This window comes from Drosophila santomea, chromosome 2R (genome assembly GCF_016746245.2).
Source record: "Drosophila santomea strain STO CAGO 1482 chromosome 2R, Prin_Dsan_1.1, whole genome shotgun sequence".
Taxonomy (NCBI): domain Eukaryota; kingdom Metazoa; phylum Arthropoda; class Insecta; order Diptera; family Drosophilidae; genus Drosophila; species Drosophila santomea.
In genome coordinates, this window is record NC_053017.2 from 19448803 (window position 1) to 19466106 (window position 17304).

At 44.8% G+C, this 17304-nt stretch overlaps 1 protein-coding gene across 1 annotated transcript; it reads right to left on the reverse strand.

The window, feature by feature from the left end:
* Positions 1 to 1051: 1051 nt before the first annotated feature.
* On the reverse strand, positions 1052 to 16061 carry LOC120446561 (D-beta-hydroxybutyrate dehydrogenase, mitochondrial). Its single transcript, XM_039627580.1, has 7 exons — positions 15821 to 16061; positions 13435 to 13680; positions 2778 to 2984; positions 2554 to 2707; positions 2216 to 2472; positions 1666 to 1767; positions 1052 to 1577 (listed from the first exon to the last, which is right to left on the reverse strand). Exons 1-7 carry the CDS (start codon positions 15842 to 15844, stop codon positions 1401 to 1403), a joined length of 1167 nt encoding a protein of 388 aa, XP_039483514.1. The 5' UTR covers positions 15845 to 16061; the 3' UTR covers positions 1052 to 1400.
* Between the last annotated feature and the right edge of the window lie 1243 nt (positions 16062 to 17304).

The window sequence follows — 17304 nt, forward strand, 5'->3', positions numbered from 1 at the left end:
TGTGTTTGAGTAAAAACACCGGCAAATCTGACAGCCAAAGGTAAACCCAGGGAATGCCAGCCAAATGCGGAAAGCATTGGTCAAAGTTGGCTGCCCTTGGTTGGCTGGATATATACATATATATATATATATATGGTATGGTGTGTATTTTTAGCTAACCAGCTCATTTCCCATGCAACTTTTTGTTTTGCCGCCGTTTGTTTGTCCTTAAAAAGTTCGAACGTGCCACCTGGGATGGGTAAGAGTGTGGATGTGTATAGAGAAACACAGGAACACAGGTACACCAGCCATCCGCCAGTTGCGGATTACATTAACAACCATGGCAGATTTATGCCGCAGTTATGCACTTCTTGGTGTTCCTTACAGCTGCCTTAGCAGCTCATTCCCCGGAGTTGGGGAATCCTCTGGAACACCTGAGCTCCATTTTCGCGCGGAATGTCCTTGGCTTCCGTTGCGGCGAAAATGTCATTGTTGTTTTGAATCAAACACATTAAAAATTTATTGAATTTATTTTTACGAGCTCGTCTCCGTCTTTCGTGTTCCTTGGCGGCCATGTCATTTGACTTGGTTGACTCTACGTTGCTCTGCTCTGCTCTGCTGCTCCTGCTCGCCATCCACTGCACTTAAGCTTAGTTTTCCAGGGGTTTTCCATGGGTTTCCAGGGGGTTTTCCGGGGGTATGGCGTTTGCTTATGCAGCTTGATGTCTCACAAATCGCCCCATTAAATGCAATGACAGGACCTAAAGCCGGCCACTCGGCGAGTGTCAATCAAAAGCAATTAACAGGATTCGAAAAATCCTTTCTTCCATGCGAAAGAAATCCGTAACGAGGCAGAAGGACTTGAGAAGGAGGATTGCGATGCCATTTGATTGGTCAGGAACTTCATTTAATTTCAATCTGCTCTGGTTTGTATAAACATTTGAGGTGTTCTTTAACACTCACTCGACTGCATTACTCCCAAAAAAAACGAAATACATATTGATATTCCCTTTGTATTAACTTTCCAAATTCAATGAAAATTCCCTTATTTGGTCCAGTGAAAGCGCACATCTTTCAATTGTTTCCATTTTCAGTTTATTCATTCATCGTTATACAATTCGTTCTAGCAACTAAAGAAAATAATATTATGCAGACAGACACGCCTCCGTTAAGGGAAAATCATGAGAATAATCGAGAGAAGGACGTAAATGCTCATCGACTGCCGGAGCTCCTTGAACAGTGCTCCTGGCTTCAGTTCCTTTCTGGATGTCCTTCACGCGCACCAAGGAGCAGGATGGCGGATATGGATTTCGGGGCAAATCATAAATGAATAACAATTTCCAAATTACAATATCGGGCCGTTTCGATGGAGACTCTTCTTATCTGGGCGCTGGACGGCGGACGGCAGATGGAGGATGTGGTCAGTAGACGAACTTCTTCTGCTCCCCGTAGAGCGACTCGTAGAGGGAGGGGGCCAGGTGCTCGGCCAGGAAGATCTGCAGCCGCTCGCTGGATGTCACCGGGGTGTAGCGGGCCATGGGGAAGGTCCTGGTCACGGCATCGATGAGGACGCGCAGCGTGGGCTGGATATCGGCCGCCTGGAATGGGAGAAAGTGCGGATTAAACACTCGTTAGCCACCGGACACATGGAGGGGGGAGGATGGAGGATTGGTTGGGAACTCTCACCTGGCGCGAATACTTCTCCACCGATGTCATGGCCGCCTCGTAGTAATCCTCGCCGTAGGTCTTCTTCTGCTCCGAGGAAAGCTGGTTCCACATTTGCTTGGCCTGCGGAAAATATGCCAGGGGAAAAAAGATGGGTTAAAGCCAACTTAATGAGTTCTCCGCAAACTGTTTTAGCAGCACCCGCTGGTTGGGAATAGTTATCGTATTTCGTATCGTAAAAAACTAAAAGCATGAAATGGCTGATCCACGTGGAAAAGAACTGTCATGATTTGGTGGCAAAATGTATTTTGTTTACTATACTAAAGATGAACTTTTTTAATGATTCAAGGTATAAAATAAAATAAAATAGTTTAATACCTATTTAAAAAAGTAGTGAAATATATGTATGTACATGTATACTTTTGGTTTGTTTGAGAAATTTTGCTTCGTGTGTAATGTAGTGTTATATGGGTTTGGTTTAAAATGCTCCCACATCGATGTCTAATTTTTCCCAATGCAAACCAATTAGTAGCTGCATCCCAGAGCAATGGGGTCATTATTTTGTCCTCACCTGGTCACGCAGCTCGGTCTCGTTCAGCCAGCCGTTGCCGGGTGCAAACTCTCCGGCAGCCACCACGGACACGTCCACTCCCCGGGTGCGCATCTCCTGGCGCAGACAGGCGGCAAAACAGTCCACCGCCGCCTGGGTGGCGCACTGGATTCCCCGGACGGGAGATGGCACACGGTTCAGGCCGGAGGTGAGGAAGACGACGCGACCATGGGCACGGCGTACGAGGGGCAGGAATATTTGGGTGAGGCGGGCGGAACCTGAAACGGTTTTCAAATTCAAATTGTAGCCCACATCCAGAGTGGAAGAGTGGCAGAGTGGCAGAGTGGCGCTCTACTTACCCAAAAGGTTAAGGTCCAAGCTCTTGCGAAGCACGGCAAATGGAATCCACTCGAGTTCACCCAAAGCTATCCAGTGGGCGCAGTGCACCACAGACCACAATCCCTCGGCGCCGTGGGGCAGGTGCTGCGACACATAGCGGGCAGCTTCCAGGATCTAGGCAATGGAGTTGGTTTGGTTGTGAACTCGGCTAAAAGCTCAGGACCTGCCGCCCGTGTAGACTTACGGTTTTCTCCGATGTGACGTCCAAGTGCAGCAGCTTCATGCGTCCCGAGGTCTCCTCCTTGAGAATCTTGGCCTCGTCCGACTCCTCGATGGGCGTGTTGAATCCTGCGTAAACGGTAAAACCCAGGTCGTCCAGTTTCTTGGCCAAGTACCAGGCCAGTGGAGCCTCGCAGCCAGTGATTAGCACGCCTTTGCCCGAAGCCGAAACCTGTAAGTAAGTAAGTATCGTTGAATTTAATGTTCTAGTTTAGTATAATTTCTTTCACTATTACTATTTACTATTTATACAGACAAGCAAATTTTAAAAGAAATATTTCCCCAACGAAACAGTGATATGCGATATGTTTCATAAGCAAAAGCTTAAGATAGCAAATATATTCATATTCATTATTTGTGATTTTGTACTTAGCTTAAATCTTTTTGTAGCAATTTTAAATATAATTTGCTCATATTTATTATCGTATGACTATACCTATGGAAATCATACCTAATAATTACATTATTTTTTTAACATATAGAGGAGAAAAACAATATTAAATATTCGAATGGCAACAATCTTTCTCTATCATGAGTTTACTTTTGTCTACAACCTACAAATAAATAAATAAATAAATATTCGAAATATATTTTCCCTTATGAAGCGTAGGGTAAACGCATTGCTTTTGGGACGTTCAACTCTTCAGACCAATAATGTTCGATAATTATGACGCCAATTAGCTGTCAATTGAGCCGTGGCATTCTGTTTGATTTTGAGATGGAGTATCAAGTTGTCGTTGGGTGTGGTCTCACAATTTTCACCTTTGGCCCAGCCGAGGCGTCATCTGTGGGCTCTAAGGCCGCTCACTTAAAAGTCGTGTCACAAACTGGGCTCAGACGTCCGCGAGTTGGCAACTTTGTCGAGTTTAAGTCGCTTTGAGTCGCTTTGAGTCGCTTTGAGTTCGCGCCCACGAGGAGCGGCCTGCTTTCGATTTCAAAGCGAAAGTCCGGCGTTGGTTCCGAGTCCTTGGGGTGGGAAGTCTCCCATCTACAGAATGGGAATGGGGATGGGTATGGGGATATTTGTTTAAGTTCATCACGGCTTGAGACGCCGCCGCTGATGCTGCTGATGGAGCTGATGGAGCCGAGCTGATGGAAAGTTGAAGTGGTAGAACAGGAAGACGTGTGCTCACTAGGACATCCGCTTTAGACACGCGCTCCAGTCAGTCAACTTTCTTTTGGTCCGTCTCCTGGATTCGAGTGGGGGTTACTGTGATACTGGCGGGGATAGTGTCGTATCCCAATATGTATGTAGTTCGTCTCGATTCGAGTGGGGTTGGCTCCAGTGTGCGTCAATCGAGTTCGAAGGAGGAACAGGAGGTGGGGTTGGAAGGCTACTCATTGTTCGGGCTATTAAACTGTTATAAAGTGCTCGTAAAATTGTGGAAAAAAAATAAGAGGAATCGGGCCAGCACGGGTGTATTATTATTGGCCGTGCTGTTGACACCCATTAAGACTGGCCGACATTTTATTGTGGCCATAAGTGTTTGGCTTATCGAAATCTGTTGGCCGTTGTTTGGCGTTAATAAAAACACAAACACTCCGACGGTGGCCGCTTGGCTTCTTCACGCCCTGGCTCGGCAGACCACCCCACCCCAACCTCCAACCGCCACAGAATCCTGTCAAAGTTTCCCACAAGTTATGTCCCTTCGGTTTTTACGGGAATCTACTTTAGATATAGTACTCATACTACAACGCTGATGCAAACATTGAGCCAACTTTAGCACTAAAAATGCACGCAGCATTCTTCGTGAGTTCTGCCACCCCAATTTATTGCGGTTCAGCACAAATTACTTTAAACTTTAGCTGCAACTAAAAACAGCAACTGACTTAACGGAATTGAGCAATTAAAGCGCAGCAAAAAGCTGCAATAAGGCGAAAATATAAAAAAACCCAAGCAGCTAAATGTTTAGAGTCTATTAAAGTGCATTGGGGGAAACCAGAAATTGTGGCAGCTTTTTCAGAAGAAATGCGATAGAAAAAGAAGAAGGGATTGCCTTTCCAAAGAAAATTTAGCGAGGAGTGCGGGAAAGCGGGAAAGCGGGAAAGCTGCTGTATTTCTACGCTTCCCGATTATCAAAGCAGTTATAACTTTTGCAAGAAAAACATTTAATTACCGACCGCTTAAGCTTTGACCTTTTCAAAAAGGGCAGTTCAATTAAAAGTTTCAGATCCACGTAAAGAAGTAACTTAAATTGTATATAATGCAGCTTGGCAAGAAGGTGTACAGACATGCTTGAATATCTTTTAACGCAATAAGAGTATACTTAATAATCGGGATTACTTATTAATTACTTATTAAAAAGGGTAATTCACCCCAATATATTTTTTGTATTCCGATCTATAAATTATGTTCATGATGTTGTTCATAATGGTTTAAAGCAGTTATGACATACAGATTGAGTTTAAACAGTGTGAAATACTGACATTTAAAGTTTGAACAGTGTGAAAATCAGACATTTAAAGCCGAAAATGACACCGGTTACTGAGTGCATCATAAAAATCCTCCCACTGAATGGATTTCGTGCTGGTGGCTGGTGGATGGTGGCCATTCACCCAGTTTCAACATTTGTTCACTTCTGGCGAATCGTTTTAACAGCTTCTCCTGGTGCTCAACAAGGATACCGACAAAGATAAAAAAGAGGGAATTTCGACAGTGCAGTGGCTACGTGCGAGGCATGAAAGAGTCACCCCCTTGACGCAACCGCGTGCCTCTTGCCACCTGCCACTTGCCACTTTCCGCTTTCCACCTGCCACCTGCCACCTGCCCATTTGGCCACCTTGTGCAGCGCCTGACATCGCACCTCTGGGCGAACACGACGGCTTGCGGTTTTTATAAAGCAATCCCGAAATAGAACCCAAGTTGCATGCACCCCAAAATAGAGCGCGGTGGAAGTTTGGGTTGAACTGGCGGGGAGGAAGGCCACATGGGTGGCAGGTGCATGTCAGACATTCCGCTTAACTGAGCACTTGGCTCGGAAATGCATGCCGAGCACTGGAAGCGGGTAAGTCAATAAGGAGGCGTGCCAGGATCCCTCTTCCTTTCCCTTTCCCTTTCCGTGCTCCTTGCACACACAGACACACAAGCAGATATCCTTCGGCTGTACTTTGCGCTTTAGCTATTTAAATGCATCCTTTATTGCATTTTAATTGCAGGCAACTGGAAGTGGAAGATTTATTCGCTGACCAGGAGCAGCAGGTGCTATCTGCGGCTGTGTTACCCCGAAAAGCGGAGCATTTTACGCGCACTTTTAGCCACGGCGATGATAAATGGTCGCGGGGCACGCGATTCACCGCCTGCAGCTGCTTTCCGTACGCTCATTACCTCCGGCTCCGACTCCGACTCCGACTCCGTCTGCGGTTTCGGCTTACGTACACCGCGGCGTATGCGTAATATTTATATAATGCATTATGCTGGCCAAGCCGACGAAGGGCCTTCTGTGTCACCTGCGCGAAAGTTAATGTGCAAACTGCTCTAAGTCAGCAGACATGGCCTCTGTGTGGCAGGGAATTCCAAGCCCCATCAAATAATGGGGCAGCGGCGAAAGTGTTGGATAAAGCTCTTTACCCCATTTCTCCATCCGCTGCTGGTGGCGTGGCACGTGTGGCAACGTGGGCGAGCTGAAAGTTACGAGTGTAAAATGTAAACAACAATAGGAGGAGTCCGACCCAGACTCATGAACATGCCAACAGTGCCTTCATTTGCGTGAATAAATTTATGACTGTCCAGGGGTGCGAAAAACACCGCTTCCTATTTCGAGGATAATGCGGAAGCGTGGGTTGTGAAAATATGTTGACCGGAAGCTAGGATCAATATGTAGGTGGGTATTTAAATGACAGCCTGTCGTCGGATTTCGTAGGAGATTACCAACCTATTTAGCTACTTTTAAGCATTTATTTTGATTACTAAATACATAACAAGAGAGAATGCTATAGTCGAGTGGGAACTCGACTATCTGATACTATTTACTCTACGAGTAGCGGGTATAAAAATGTATATAAGGTAGCTCGAAAACTTATATTAATCATTACTGAATCTCAATTGCAAAACAGTAAAAAAACTGATTTTCGCTTGGGTGATATTTCCGCAATTCGGGTCCAATGCTCACTAGTAATTGAAAAACTTTGACTGGCCAGTCATAAACGGAATAAATAACCAGGAAGTGAAATAATAAACCAGTTTTATTATTGTACTTCCGGGGCGGAATTAGTGTACGCAATAAATAGAACGAGTATCGAAGTAAACAGATTTCATTCCGTGCCCAGGAACTATTGAACCCCTTCGATGTCGGACGACGAGCCTGGCTGATGGTCGCTTATCGGTGGCCAGAGCTCTGGTTCTGGCTCTGGTTTTATTATCTTATTTTTATCCCCCGGCCATTGTCGTTTGGGCTCCACCTCCCGCGTCCTGCGTTATCCTTGCAGACGCATAAACCTCTCAAGAAAACGGGGCACGCTTGACCGCTCAAGAGGCCCCAAATAAATCTACATAAGCGAAATGCTGCATTTTCGGCGGAGTGGGAGTCGGATGGAGTCTAAGTGAAAAATGGCAAACAAACCGCATACAAATTGTCCTCGCTGTGTCACCATTCCCCCCAGGACTCTTACGCCCCTCGCACCCACTGGCCGGGTGGTATCCTTTGTGAACAACGAACAACGAACAACGAACAACGAGGCGACGAAATGTGGCCAAAAAAAGAGAAAGCAAGAAATGCGAAACAAAGGGAGGCACGCACACGCATGCACGCATATTAAATCAGTGGCTAAAAATAGACAGCGAATAAAATACGGCCAACAGAGAGGGAAAGTGGGAAAATGGGAAAATTGGGGGCCAAAACTCGAGGGGCCAACAGCGCCCCACAAAAGTATAAATTAACTAAAAAACGGAGGTGGTCGCTGGGCGGTTGGGGGTTGGCGAACATACATACATAAATGACAGAGAAAGACGGGCGCCAAAAGTCATTGAACGTATTAAGCTGTAATAAATTAATTAACCGGAAAGTTAAAAACCATTTCTGTGTTTCGCTTTCCTGCACACCATCGCCGATCCACTCCGATACACGCACGAGGTATCCTGTTGGCGTGCGGCGGGCGCAGGACCTCCGCCAACTTCACGGCATCGGCATTTAAGGCTTTTCGCATTGCGCATACCACGCGTTGTACCGTTGTACCCAAGGAGACCTAGGCCAATTTGCAGCCAGTTTCCCTTATTCCTGTCGCCCCACGTGTGCCTGTGTTGGTGGGACAGATACACTGCCTTGTGTGTGTGTGTGTGGTGAGTGTGTGTGTGTGGGTGCCAGGACACGTCCGTGCGTTAGTATGTGTGTGTGTGTGAATCAGGCAACACGCAAAGCTTTGACTTTGTGCCAAGCCAGCCATTATGGCAGCTCAGCCTGTTAGCCAACATCTCTGGCCGGGTGTTTAAACGAAGGATTAGACGGAGCACCCTTCTGCCGTATGGAAATTTATCTGTATTTAAATTCGCATTGTATCCGGTCGAAAAATGATGCCCCCTGGCAATGGCTGTTAATTAAAATATAGTGTAGCAGGTCTGCAGTAGGAAAACGAGAACTGAAACTGAATTGCGAGCAGGGTACTATTTATACTTCCAGGCTATTAAAAGAAAATGGAAAAACAGAAGGGGGAAGGGGAAAGGGGAAAGGGGAAAGGGGAAAGAAGGAAGGTGAAAGTCAATGCAGTTAAAAATATATAGTAAGTGGGTAAAAATATAACAAAATCATATAGCGGTGTGGTTCAGTCTAATGACCTTTAGTATCGTAACTAAAACTAAAAAGTTTTGATATAGTTTTGTGTCATAGCTTCATAAATACATGGATACTTTCTGTGGCAGCTATTTACTATAGTAAAAGTGTCAATACTTCTTTTTCCATAATTTGTCAGATTTACTATTTAAAAAAAATTTTTTTTTTTAATTTTTCAATCATGTGAATCTGACGGAGTTTCGCAAGAGTTTTAGATTCCAAATTGATTTAGTTGGAAATCCATTTGAGCTAATGAATGCCTAGACTCTTGACTGTAGCAGGAAAACTATGTCCCACCAATTGAGAACGTAAAATGCAAAATGACTTGGCTGCCAATCAATTGTGCGGCAGCTTTGTGCGCAATTCACTCACATTTGGTGACCTCCGACCTTTTGGCTGCCGAAGCATGATGTGCGATGCGCGCTAGATGCACGGCTGCCTCGACTGCAGTTGGTTTTTAATTTAACTAAAGTGCGCAGCAAGGCAAGGAAAGAACTTAGGGGTCAGGGGTCAGGGGTCAGGAGGCAGCGTGAGTTGTCAAGGCGATTTAATGGTGTGCAATTCTAAGAAACGCAATTCGCGTTTTCGAATCCCATGTCCAATGTCCCATGTCCCATGTCCCAGCTCACAGCTCAAAGCTCCCATCTGCCGTGTCCTTCATTTCCAGCCATTGTCAGGCCGGGCACGCCATTGCCATTTCTGAATGTCCTCAGTGTATCTATGTGTGTGTGTGTGTGTTTGTGTGCGTGTGTGTGAATCAACAGGCCACGCGCAACACCATAAAACCGAAACAGAAAACGGCGGAGTACGAGTGAGTATATGTATCCGTTGGATACAAAGGAGAACGCAGTACGGCCACCAATGGGTAAAAACAAGCGAACGCAACTTCGCACATAATGAGTTTTTATGACCTGCTAGCAAACGTTGGAGAGTCCTTTATGTAGCCTTCTGTGGGCTACCCGAGCTTTGGTGTCCAGGGATCCCAGTTGCCAGTTGCCAACAGCCAGCTTCCAGCTGCTGTGTCCCTTCAACATCATCTTCTATCATCATCATCATCAGCAGCAACTTCATCACCACTTCCTAATTGCGAATGCACTCGCTCCCTCGTTGACAAAGCAGTTCTTACGCCACTTTTTTTTTCTCCGTGCACAACACACGAATCAGCGTAAAATTTGTCTACCGCCAAAGTTTTATGGAGCTGTAACTGCGACAAAGTGTGCTGCAGTGGGAATGTACGAAAACCTAGTAGAAAACCTAAGTAGATGGTTTGCTGGGTAATAAACAGGACCCGGGCAGCAGGACATTGTTGCAGATGCCGCTGCCACATGCACTGGGAAAAATGTTTGTAAAGGGTTTGCTTTAGAAATAAAAAGAAATAGAGCGTTCAGTATATGAACCAATTCCAAGTGCAAATTGCATTAAACTTAGTTAATTTAATTTTACTTATTTTAAAGCATAAATTAGTATAGTTGCTGGGAGATGAAAAATAACAAAGCTGTTTAGAAGTAAGGTATCAAAAAGGTAAGGGTAAAAATGTAAAAATAATTTGCATTTCCATTGCTTTTAATGAATTAAATCTAGGATAAAAGCAATTATTACAGTGTTGTAACTGTTTTTCAAACATCCGTCATCATCTAACTGGGTGACTTGATCATCACTTAGTGCTAACCAAAAAACGAGTGGACCAACTGCGGATTGACCTGGCTGAGATGGACAGTGGCAGCCAAGATTCCCGTACATTCAATTAAATTTCAAAATTGGAATTGGTTGTGGAGTTTCGCGGTGGCAAGGACATGAGGGGGGTGGGTGGTTGGTTTGGGCGTGTTGCAGTGGGCGTTGCTGATGTTGAGCAACTGCTCATTAGCGTGGCTCACACGAAGCTATTAATTCAATTATGTACACTGTTTCTGGCAGCTGACAAGCCGCACACCCATTTCCATTTCCATTTCCACTACCATCACCCATCGCCCATCACCCATCGTCCATGGCCCATCTCGTGTCTTGTTCCGGGAAACTGTTGCTCTTGGCCCGAGGAAAGCGCCCAGAGCCCCAGGAGAGATGGGGCAAATGGAGTGGAATGGGATCGAGTGGGCGACGAGCGGGTTGTCGACTTAATTATGCATATTAAGCTGGGTGTAATTTGCGTTGCAGAGCCGTCTGCAATCCTCGGATGCAGTTGCTCCTAGCAGCTGCAATTTAGGCGCTCATAATAAGGGAATTACGTAACTCCCACGGGGGCGGCAGCGTGGTTGTGGGCGTGGGCGTGGCCGTCATCGGTGAGCATTTCATTAGCTGCGCATTTACATTTCATTGCACCCAATTTGTGCTGTCGCGTCAACAGTTGCCAACCCAACCCAATCCAACCCATCCCAATCCAACCCATCCCAATCCTGCCCCAAATTCAGATCCTCCGAATCGCTGCGAATTTGTGTGCGTGCGTGTAATTTAATTCGATGGTCGTGCCATAAAGATGAATTGCACAACGTGATGTGCAAGGACAAACAGGCGACGGCAGCCAAATCGCACATATAGGATGTGTCCAAGGGTCCAGCAATGTTTCCAATAACTTTATCTACTCCGCACATGTAAATGTAAATGTTAATGCGAAACAGCGGCAGACAACAGAAATCGGGCTAATAGCTGAGGTCTGGCCAGGCCGAAAAGCTAATCAAAGGCAAGGATATTCGTGTCCTTTCCCTCTTCTTGTTTCCGCCCAAAAAAAAAAAACAAAAACGGTGTGCTGTTGCCGTGGCTAAAAATAGATGGCGAGTTCCTTTCTGAAGGACGTTCACTTTGTTGTTATGCAAATAATCTATCGAATGTCAGTGATATCAGCCATTTAAGGTCCTGTTTTAAGATGTTTGTTTCACTGAAGGACGAAATTCGCGTTAACAAGCTCTGGGAAATGAAAGAATTTGATCCTTTGTTGATTTCGCAAAGGACTCACCGATGATATGGGCAACATAGAAGCTGAAGGAAAGGACTTGTTGAGAACTGAGACAATCATTTGATTTTCTCAAGAAATTAATTAAATAGCTACTTGGTTAGATTCGAGACACTGCATTGATCATAAAACCAAATAGAATTATTCTGAGAAAGCCTTTTCAATGGTAAGAGCTGCCAAATAAAAGTTCTCCCAGTAATCAGCGAATTTCATTATCGTCCACTTAACTGGTTTTTCCTATTTTCATGAAAGCCGATTGCAGTGCCAGCATTGTCCTTGACAAATCCTTGCTGAAACCAGACAGCTGAGTCCTGTCCTCGTGTCCCCGTTTTGCGGACTGCATCTGCTACCGTTGCTGTTAATTATCCTGCCGTCGTGCTTATTACCTTAATGCCGGGTTTCGCATCGCATCGCGTTGAGTGCGGCACAAGCAGCCTGCAATTGCCAGGACAATGCCATCCCGGCACCTGCATCCCTGTCCACTGACCGTCCGATACGGATACGGATGCGAATGCGATGCGGACGGGCACAGGACGACGGCTATCCACGCAACTCTTATCCACCCGTAATTGCCAGGCAGCAAATGGCCAGTGTCGCTCCTTCTGCTCCAGCAAAGGAGGCTAATTAAAGTGCAGGCAAATTTGAATTATCTGCCGACTCCGTCGATGCCATGCTCATGGATGTGCATCGAAGCAAATGGTGCGAAATCGAGAGATAACTAATTGGATTTGATGGCTCTGCGTATACGCATTGTGGTAATGTGCGCAGTTAATGCGAGGATATTAGGGCAAATAATCCAATGGGGGGCACACATGACCTGAGGAGCATTTCGGTGGAGCTGCTTAGAAGTTTAATTGAGCAGGCGCCGGCAAACAGGATGTTGAAATAGAGCCCACAAGGCTTTTAATATTTAATATCGAATCATGGTGGGAACTGAAACTACAGGAAGGCGATGACTCGGTTACTTCGTGGCTTAGGTTATGCACAAAGGAAAGTTGGTGTACAAGTAAAATGGAAATTTGCGCCTGGATAATCGGATTGCAAGGTGCATTCAATGAACGCTCAACTAAGTTAATTGATAGATAGTTAATTTTAATAAATACGTAAGTTAACTTAAGTGTTTTGTGTTTATGAGTGGTATAAGATTTCGATAATCTGAATAAGATTGACTGTCTGCAGAAACCTTAAAGTCTAAGAAACTTCGAAAGTATATTGAAATGACTAACAATTTACTAGATAGCTGCTTGCCGGCAATTTTCGGTTGGTCTCAAGTGAATCAGGAGGACTCCACATTTTTCCTACTTGCAAATTTATATTCATTACCAAACCCTTTTCTTTCAGCAAGTTCTGCTCGGGTTTCCCCACCAGGACTGCTGCTGCCTGCTTATTTATTTGTTTTCATTTTCATTTCCCGGCTGGCTGCCAGGCACACAGTATAAGCTCTGAAATACCAGACGCAAATCCGAAGCCAAATCCATAGTCAAGGGTTTCCTGTGCATCCTCCTGCTCCTCCTCCTCCAGCCTGGTTAAGCATAAGTTGACGACGTGCCTGCCGCAGGACCCTCTCCTTTCGCCGCTTTCTGAATATGGATTCTCTGCTGGCCCGACGACTATTTCTAGTGCCACTGATTTGTTTTGCCTAGTATAGTTGAGACCCTCCGTCGTCACTTGTGGTTTTGTCTTGGCACTTGTACCCGGCCAAAACGGAAGGCAAAAAGAAAGACCAGTCCCGGCAGACAAAACCCCGAACTTATGGACGCCCGTGGCTCTGAAACCGAAACCGAAAACTCCAAACCCCAAACCCCAAACCCAATCCCAATGCCAATCCTCAGCCCAGGCCAAAACACTACGATCCGTTCTGCGGTTTCCCACCAGAATTGAGGATTAGAAAGAATGCAAAGCGGGAGACGACGTACCTTGACGAAGTGGTAGAAGAGCACGGCTCCCACGGTGGCCAGGGCGAACCAGACGAACACGGCGAAGGTGGAGATGCTGGAGATGTCCAGGGCGTGGAGCAGGTGCGACGTGATGATGGCCGCCGCCTGGCAGAACAGGAAGGGCATGAAGAGTCGCTCGAATATGTCCCAGGGAATCTCGTGCGACTTCTGCGGCAGTGCCGATATGGATCCTCGCCGCAAGGAGGCACGTCGCGAGGCGCGGCGCTAAAGGATGAAAAATATATATAGAAAATATCTCGATTTAATTCATTTATTCATTTCATTTCAGCGAATTAGCATTTCAGTTTTCCGCTCTAAAAATAGCCAGACAAAATAGCTGCGCATTGTTTGTTTGCGAAATAGTTAAACAATTGCGGCAGCTTGTTTGTTTGTGTTTTGATCGATAAATAAGGCGAATATGCAAATTATTGCACGCACTTTTTGTTTTCATTTCCATGGCGCAAAATCAAAGATATACTCGAACGTTTGAAAATATTCGCAAGAGTGCATCATGTGTTTTCTTCTGCTGGACAGGTGTCTGAATTCCGAGTTTTCCTGAATTTCCCAAGCAAGCTGTGAAGTTTTATTTGGATAAGCCGGAATTCGCTTGAAAACTCTTGAGCAGCAATCTGTTGCCCGCCGCCAATCAACAAAAGCTGATGAGAGTATTTTGCGAATTGTACAATCCGTACAATTTATTGATTCAAAACTTTAGTATTTGTGGTGGCCCACTAAGAAAGCGATAATACTTCTGCTCAATATTTCTGCCCCTTCAGTGGCTGATGAAATGGTCGAGCACATATTTGCGAACAATACATCATCAGCCATTTCATTAAAGCTAACCAATTGCAGCCACAGGATCCCGAAACGACCGCAAGCACTTACACTTACTTACACAGCATATGCTTGCATTTATCAGACGCTAACCCACACATTGACATTGACGTATAGCAATTACACATGACGTGCACAATACTCTCGAAAAAGTGGGAAAGCCACTGGAAAATGGTCGCTGGTGGGTGGGAGGGAAAATGAGAGGCGTTGGGCAACAGTGGGTTGCAGTGGGTGGCAGTGGGTGGCAGTGGGTGGAAGTGGGTGGCAAATGAACAAATGAATGGGAAAGAGGCTCCCTTGGTCGCCCTCTTTGGCCATTGGCCATAAATCAACGACAGTGCGAAATAATCAAATGGTGGCATCTGCATAAATACAGAAGCCAATTGATTTATTCGGCCTGAAAATAAACCAATTCCATTTCCAGCTCCTCCGACTATTTTGCCTGTGCCGGATTTGTAAAATCGCCGGATCTATTTATACCTCCTAGTGCTGTCTGGAATATCAAAAGGAAATCAACTGAACCATGTCATTTCGGATTGCTTTCGTCATCCGGCGACCTTGCCACCAATTTTGGGACTTAGTTTGTGCCACAGATACGTGAGTATGTACGAGTATGTGACTAATGCCGCATTCTGTAAGTGGCCTACATATGGGCGACAATTTCGATCCGATCTATATGTACATATATGTAGATATATGCACTCGCCGGTTCAGATATATCTATATTTATGTGTGTCTATGTACGATTTATGTACGATTTATGTACTTAATGGGGTCGCTCAGCTGCCAAGAAATCGGTATATGTCCCCAAGCTTATTTTTATTATTAATAAAGATATGGATATTTATTTTTAGATGATGCGGACGAATCAAATGGACTGAATGGAAAATGGAAAGTTCTGGCGTTGCAAAAATTCTTGCTCTAGCTCTGGCCATTCTGAAAATGTATTTAATGTGAATTTCGGTTGGAAAAAATCCAATCCATTCTGGAATGTCCATAATCGTTTGCCTCAATGTCAAGACTTTTATTGTGCAAATCTGTATCCGACTGTAATGTAGACATACTATAGCCATTTAAAATGCATTTAATGTCAGACAGGCGGTAGAATTTTGACAAGTCTCTGGCGGAACACTTAAGTTTTGCATTTTGAATTTTACATTTAGCATTTTGCATGTTTCAATTTCTAGTGGCTCGCACGTACGTTGACCCACTTGGATCGTGGCCATTAAGTGAATTTTTGTAATTAATTTGGCGGCCCGTTCTGAACACCGCATGACTTCCTGACTGGGCTGTCTCCTTCCTCCCTCCCCCCCCTTTTGCTCCTTCGGAATATCCTTTTCTGCGGCCAAAATAGGCGTGGCTGTGCCAGACTGGAGTTTGTGTATTGGCATTTCTGGGTTAAGCTAACTGGGCTAACAGGGCCAAGTATACCAAGTGTGGTATAGGGTATACACAAACGTGACTACTATAAATTTGGCCTGCGTAAACACGGCCACAAATGGCTTTTTGCCGCAGGCTAGATTTCACTTACCATATTGTTATCGAAGACCTGCATGATGGATGCTGATGGGGGTGGTGGTTGGTTCGTTTGGCAGATGGGGATTTTCGCGCACTTTCCCAAGGAAGTGGGTAGTTCTAGTAGCCTTGGCGTTTAATATATCCGGTGCTCGCGTTGCAAATTTATTTGCATATAAATGATTTTAGGCGGTATGATTCGGTATGATTCGGGGCCCGTGGCCTGGGCGCTCTGAGACACGGCGTGGCACTAAGCGGTACGATCGAGTGGCGCTGCCTGCAGCCGCCGAAAAATTTCGCTCGCCGATCGCCGATCTCTGCTGCTGTCGACGTCGACGTCGACGTCAACGTCGGCGTTCTGTTGTATTTCAAAATGCTGCAGGCAAATGTCGTTTTGATTTTTTAAAAATATATCTGAAGTATGTGCAGACATGCGTGTGAGGGATACACATATGCGCCTATTCAGATTCAGAATAATAAATATATTTAAATTTGTTGCTCTTGGCGCTGCCCCACTGAAGCCGCAGCATCGATGATTATTTTTCCACGGCGGAAAGCAGAATTCGGATACTCCGAGTGTACAGATACATTTGTTCAGAATATTCTTTTTGGCTCATTTGAATAATGCTCTATTGCTTCAAAATGACCCTATTTTAAGTAGGACAGTTTATGCGCATAAATATATGTGTGCACGCCAAAAGTCGCATTCTTAACCCAACGAATAGGTTTTTGTTGTGTGTTTCACTGTGACGTCATTGTCACCGTTGTTTACATTCGCGTTATTGTTAATTTGCAAATTGCATTTTCATATGCATCTTTTTTCTTAAATTTCCAGCTCTTGCCGCATTTTGTATGCATTCATTTCGGTTTTATTTGTGGGCCGATGTTGGGAAAATTGGAAAATTGCATAAATAAACCATGACCCTCTAGATCGGGGGGTATGGGGGCTCAGGAAAATGCGGGCCACGTGTGGGCAGCTGGGCAGCTGGGGGTAAAAAATCATTCAGCTTTAGCCACGAGAAATGGGGAAATAAAATGCAATAAATGACCATTTGCAATCTCGTCCCGACAACCAATAAAATGAAGCAAATAAAAGTGTTGCAATCATGTTTATGCTTCAAAATAAAAATTTAAATGATTCCAATTAAAAATGCGCAAATTATATAAGAAGCATTTGTTTGCTCTTAAATTCGGGACAATTTAATTTCCTTGAAACCCGTTTTAGAGAACTTCAAATTATGTGTTGTGCCATTTCATTTTATGGGATCTGAAAGCATTATATTGGTATGTTCATCTTGAGCTGTGTAATCTATGTAATCTATCTTTTACAAGTGAAAAGCCCATACTTGTGATAAGTGAAATGGAATTCGTAAAGGATATCTGATAGTCGGCGAAATGATATCCCCATATACGTATATAATTTACTTGCTTAAATACTCGATTTTTATGTTTTCACTTTATTGTTTATGCATGTTTGTCTCCGTCTCCAACAATATATTA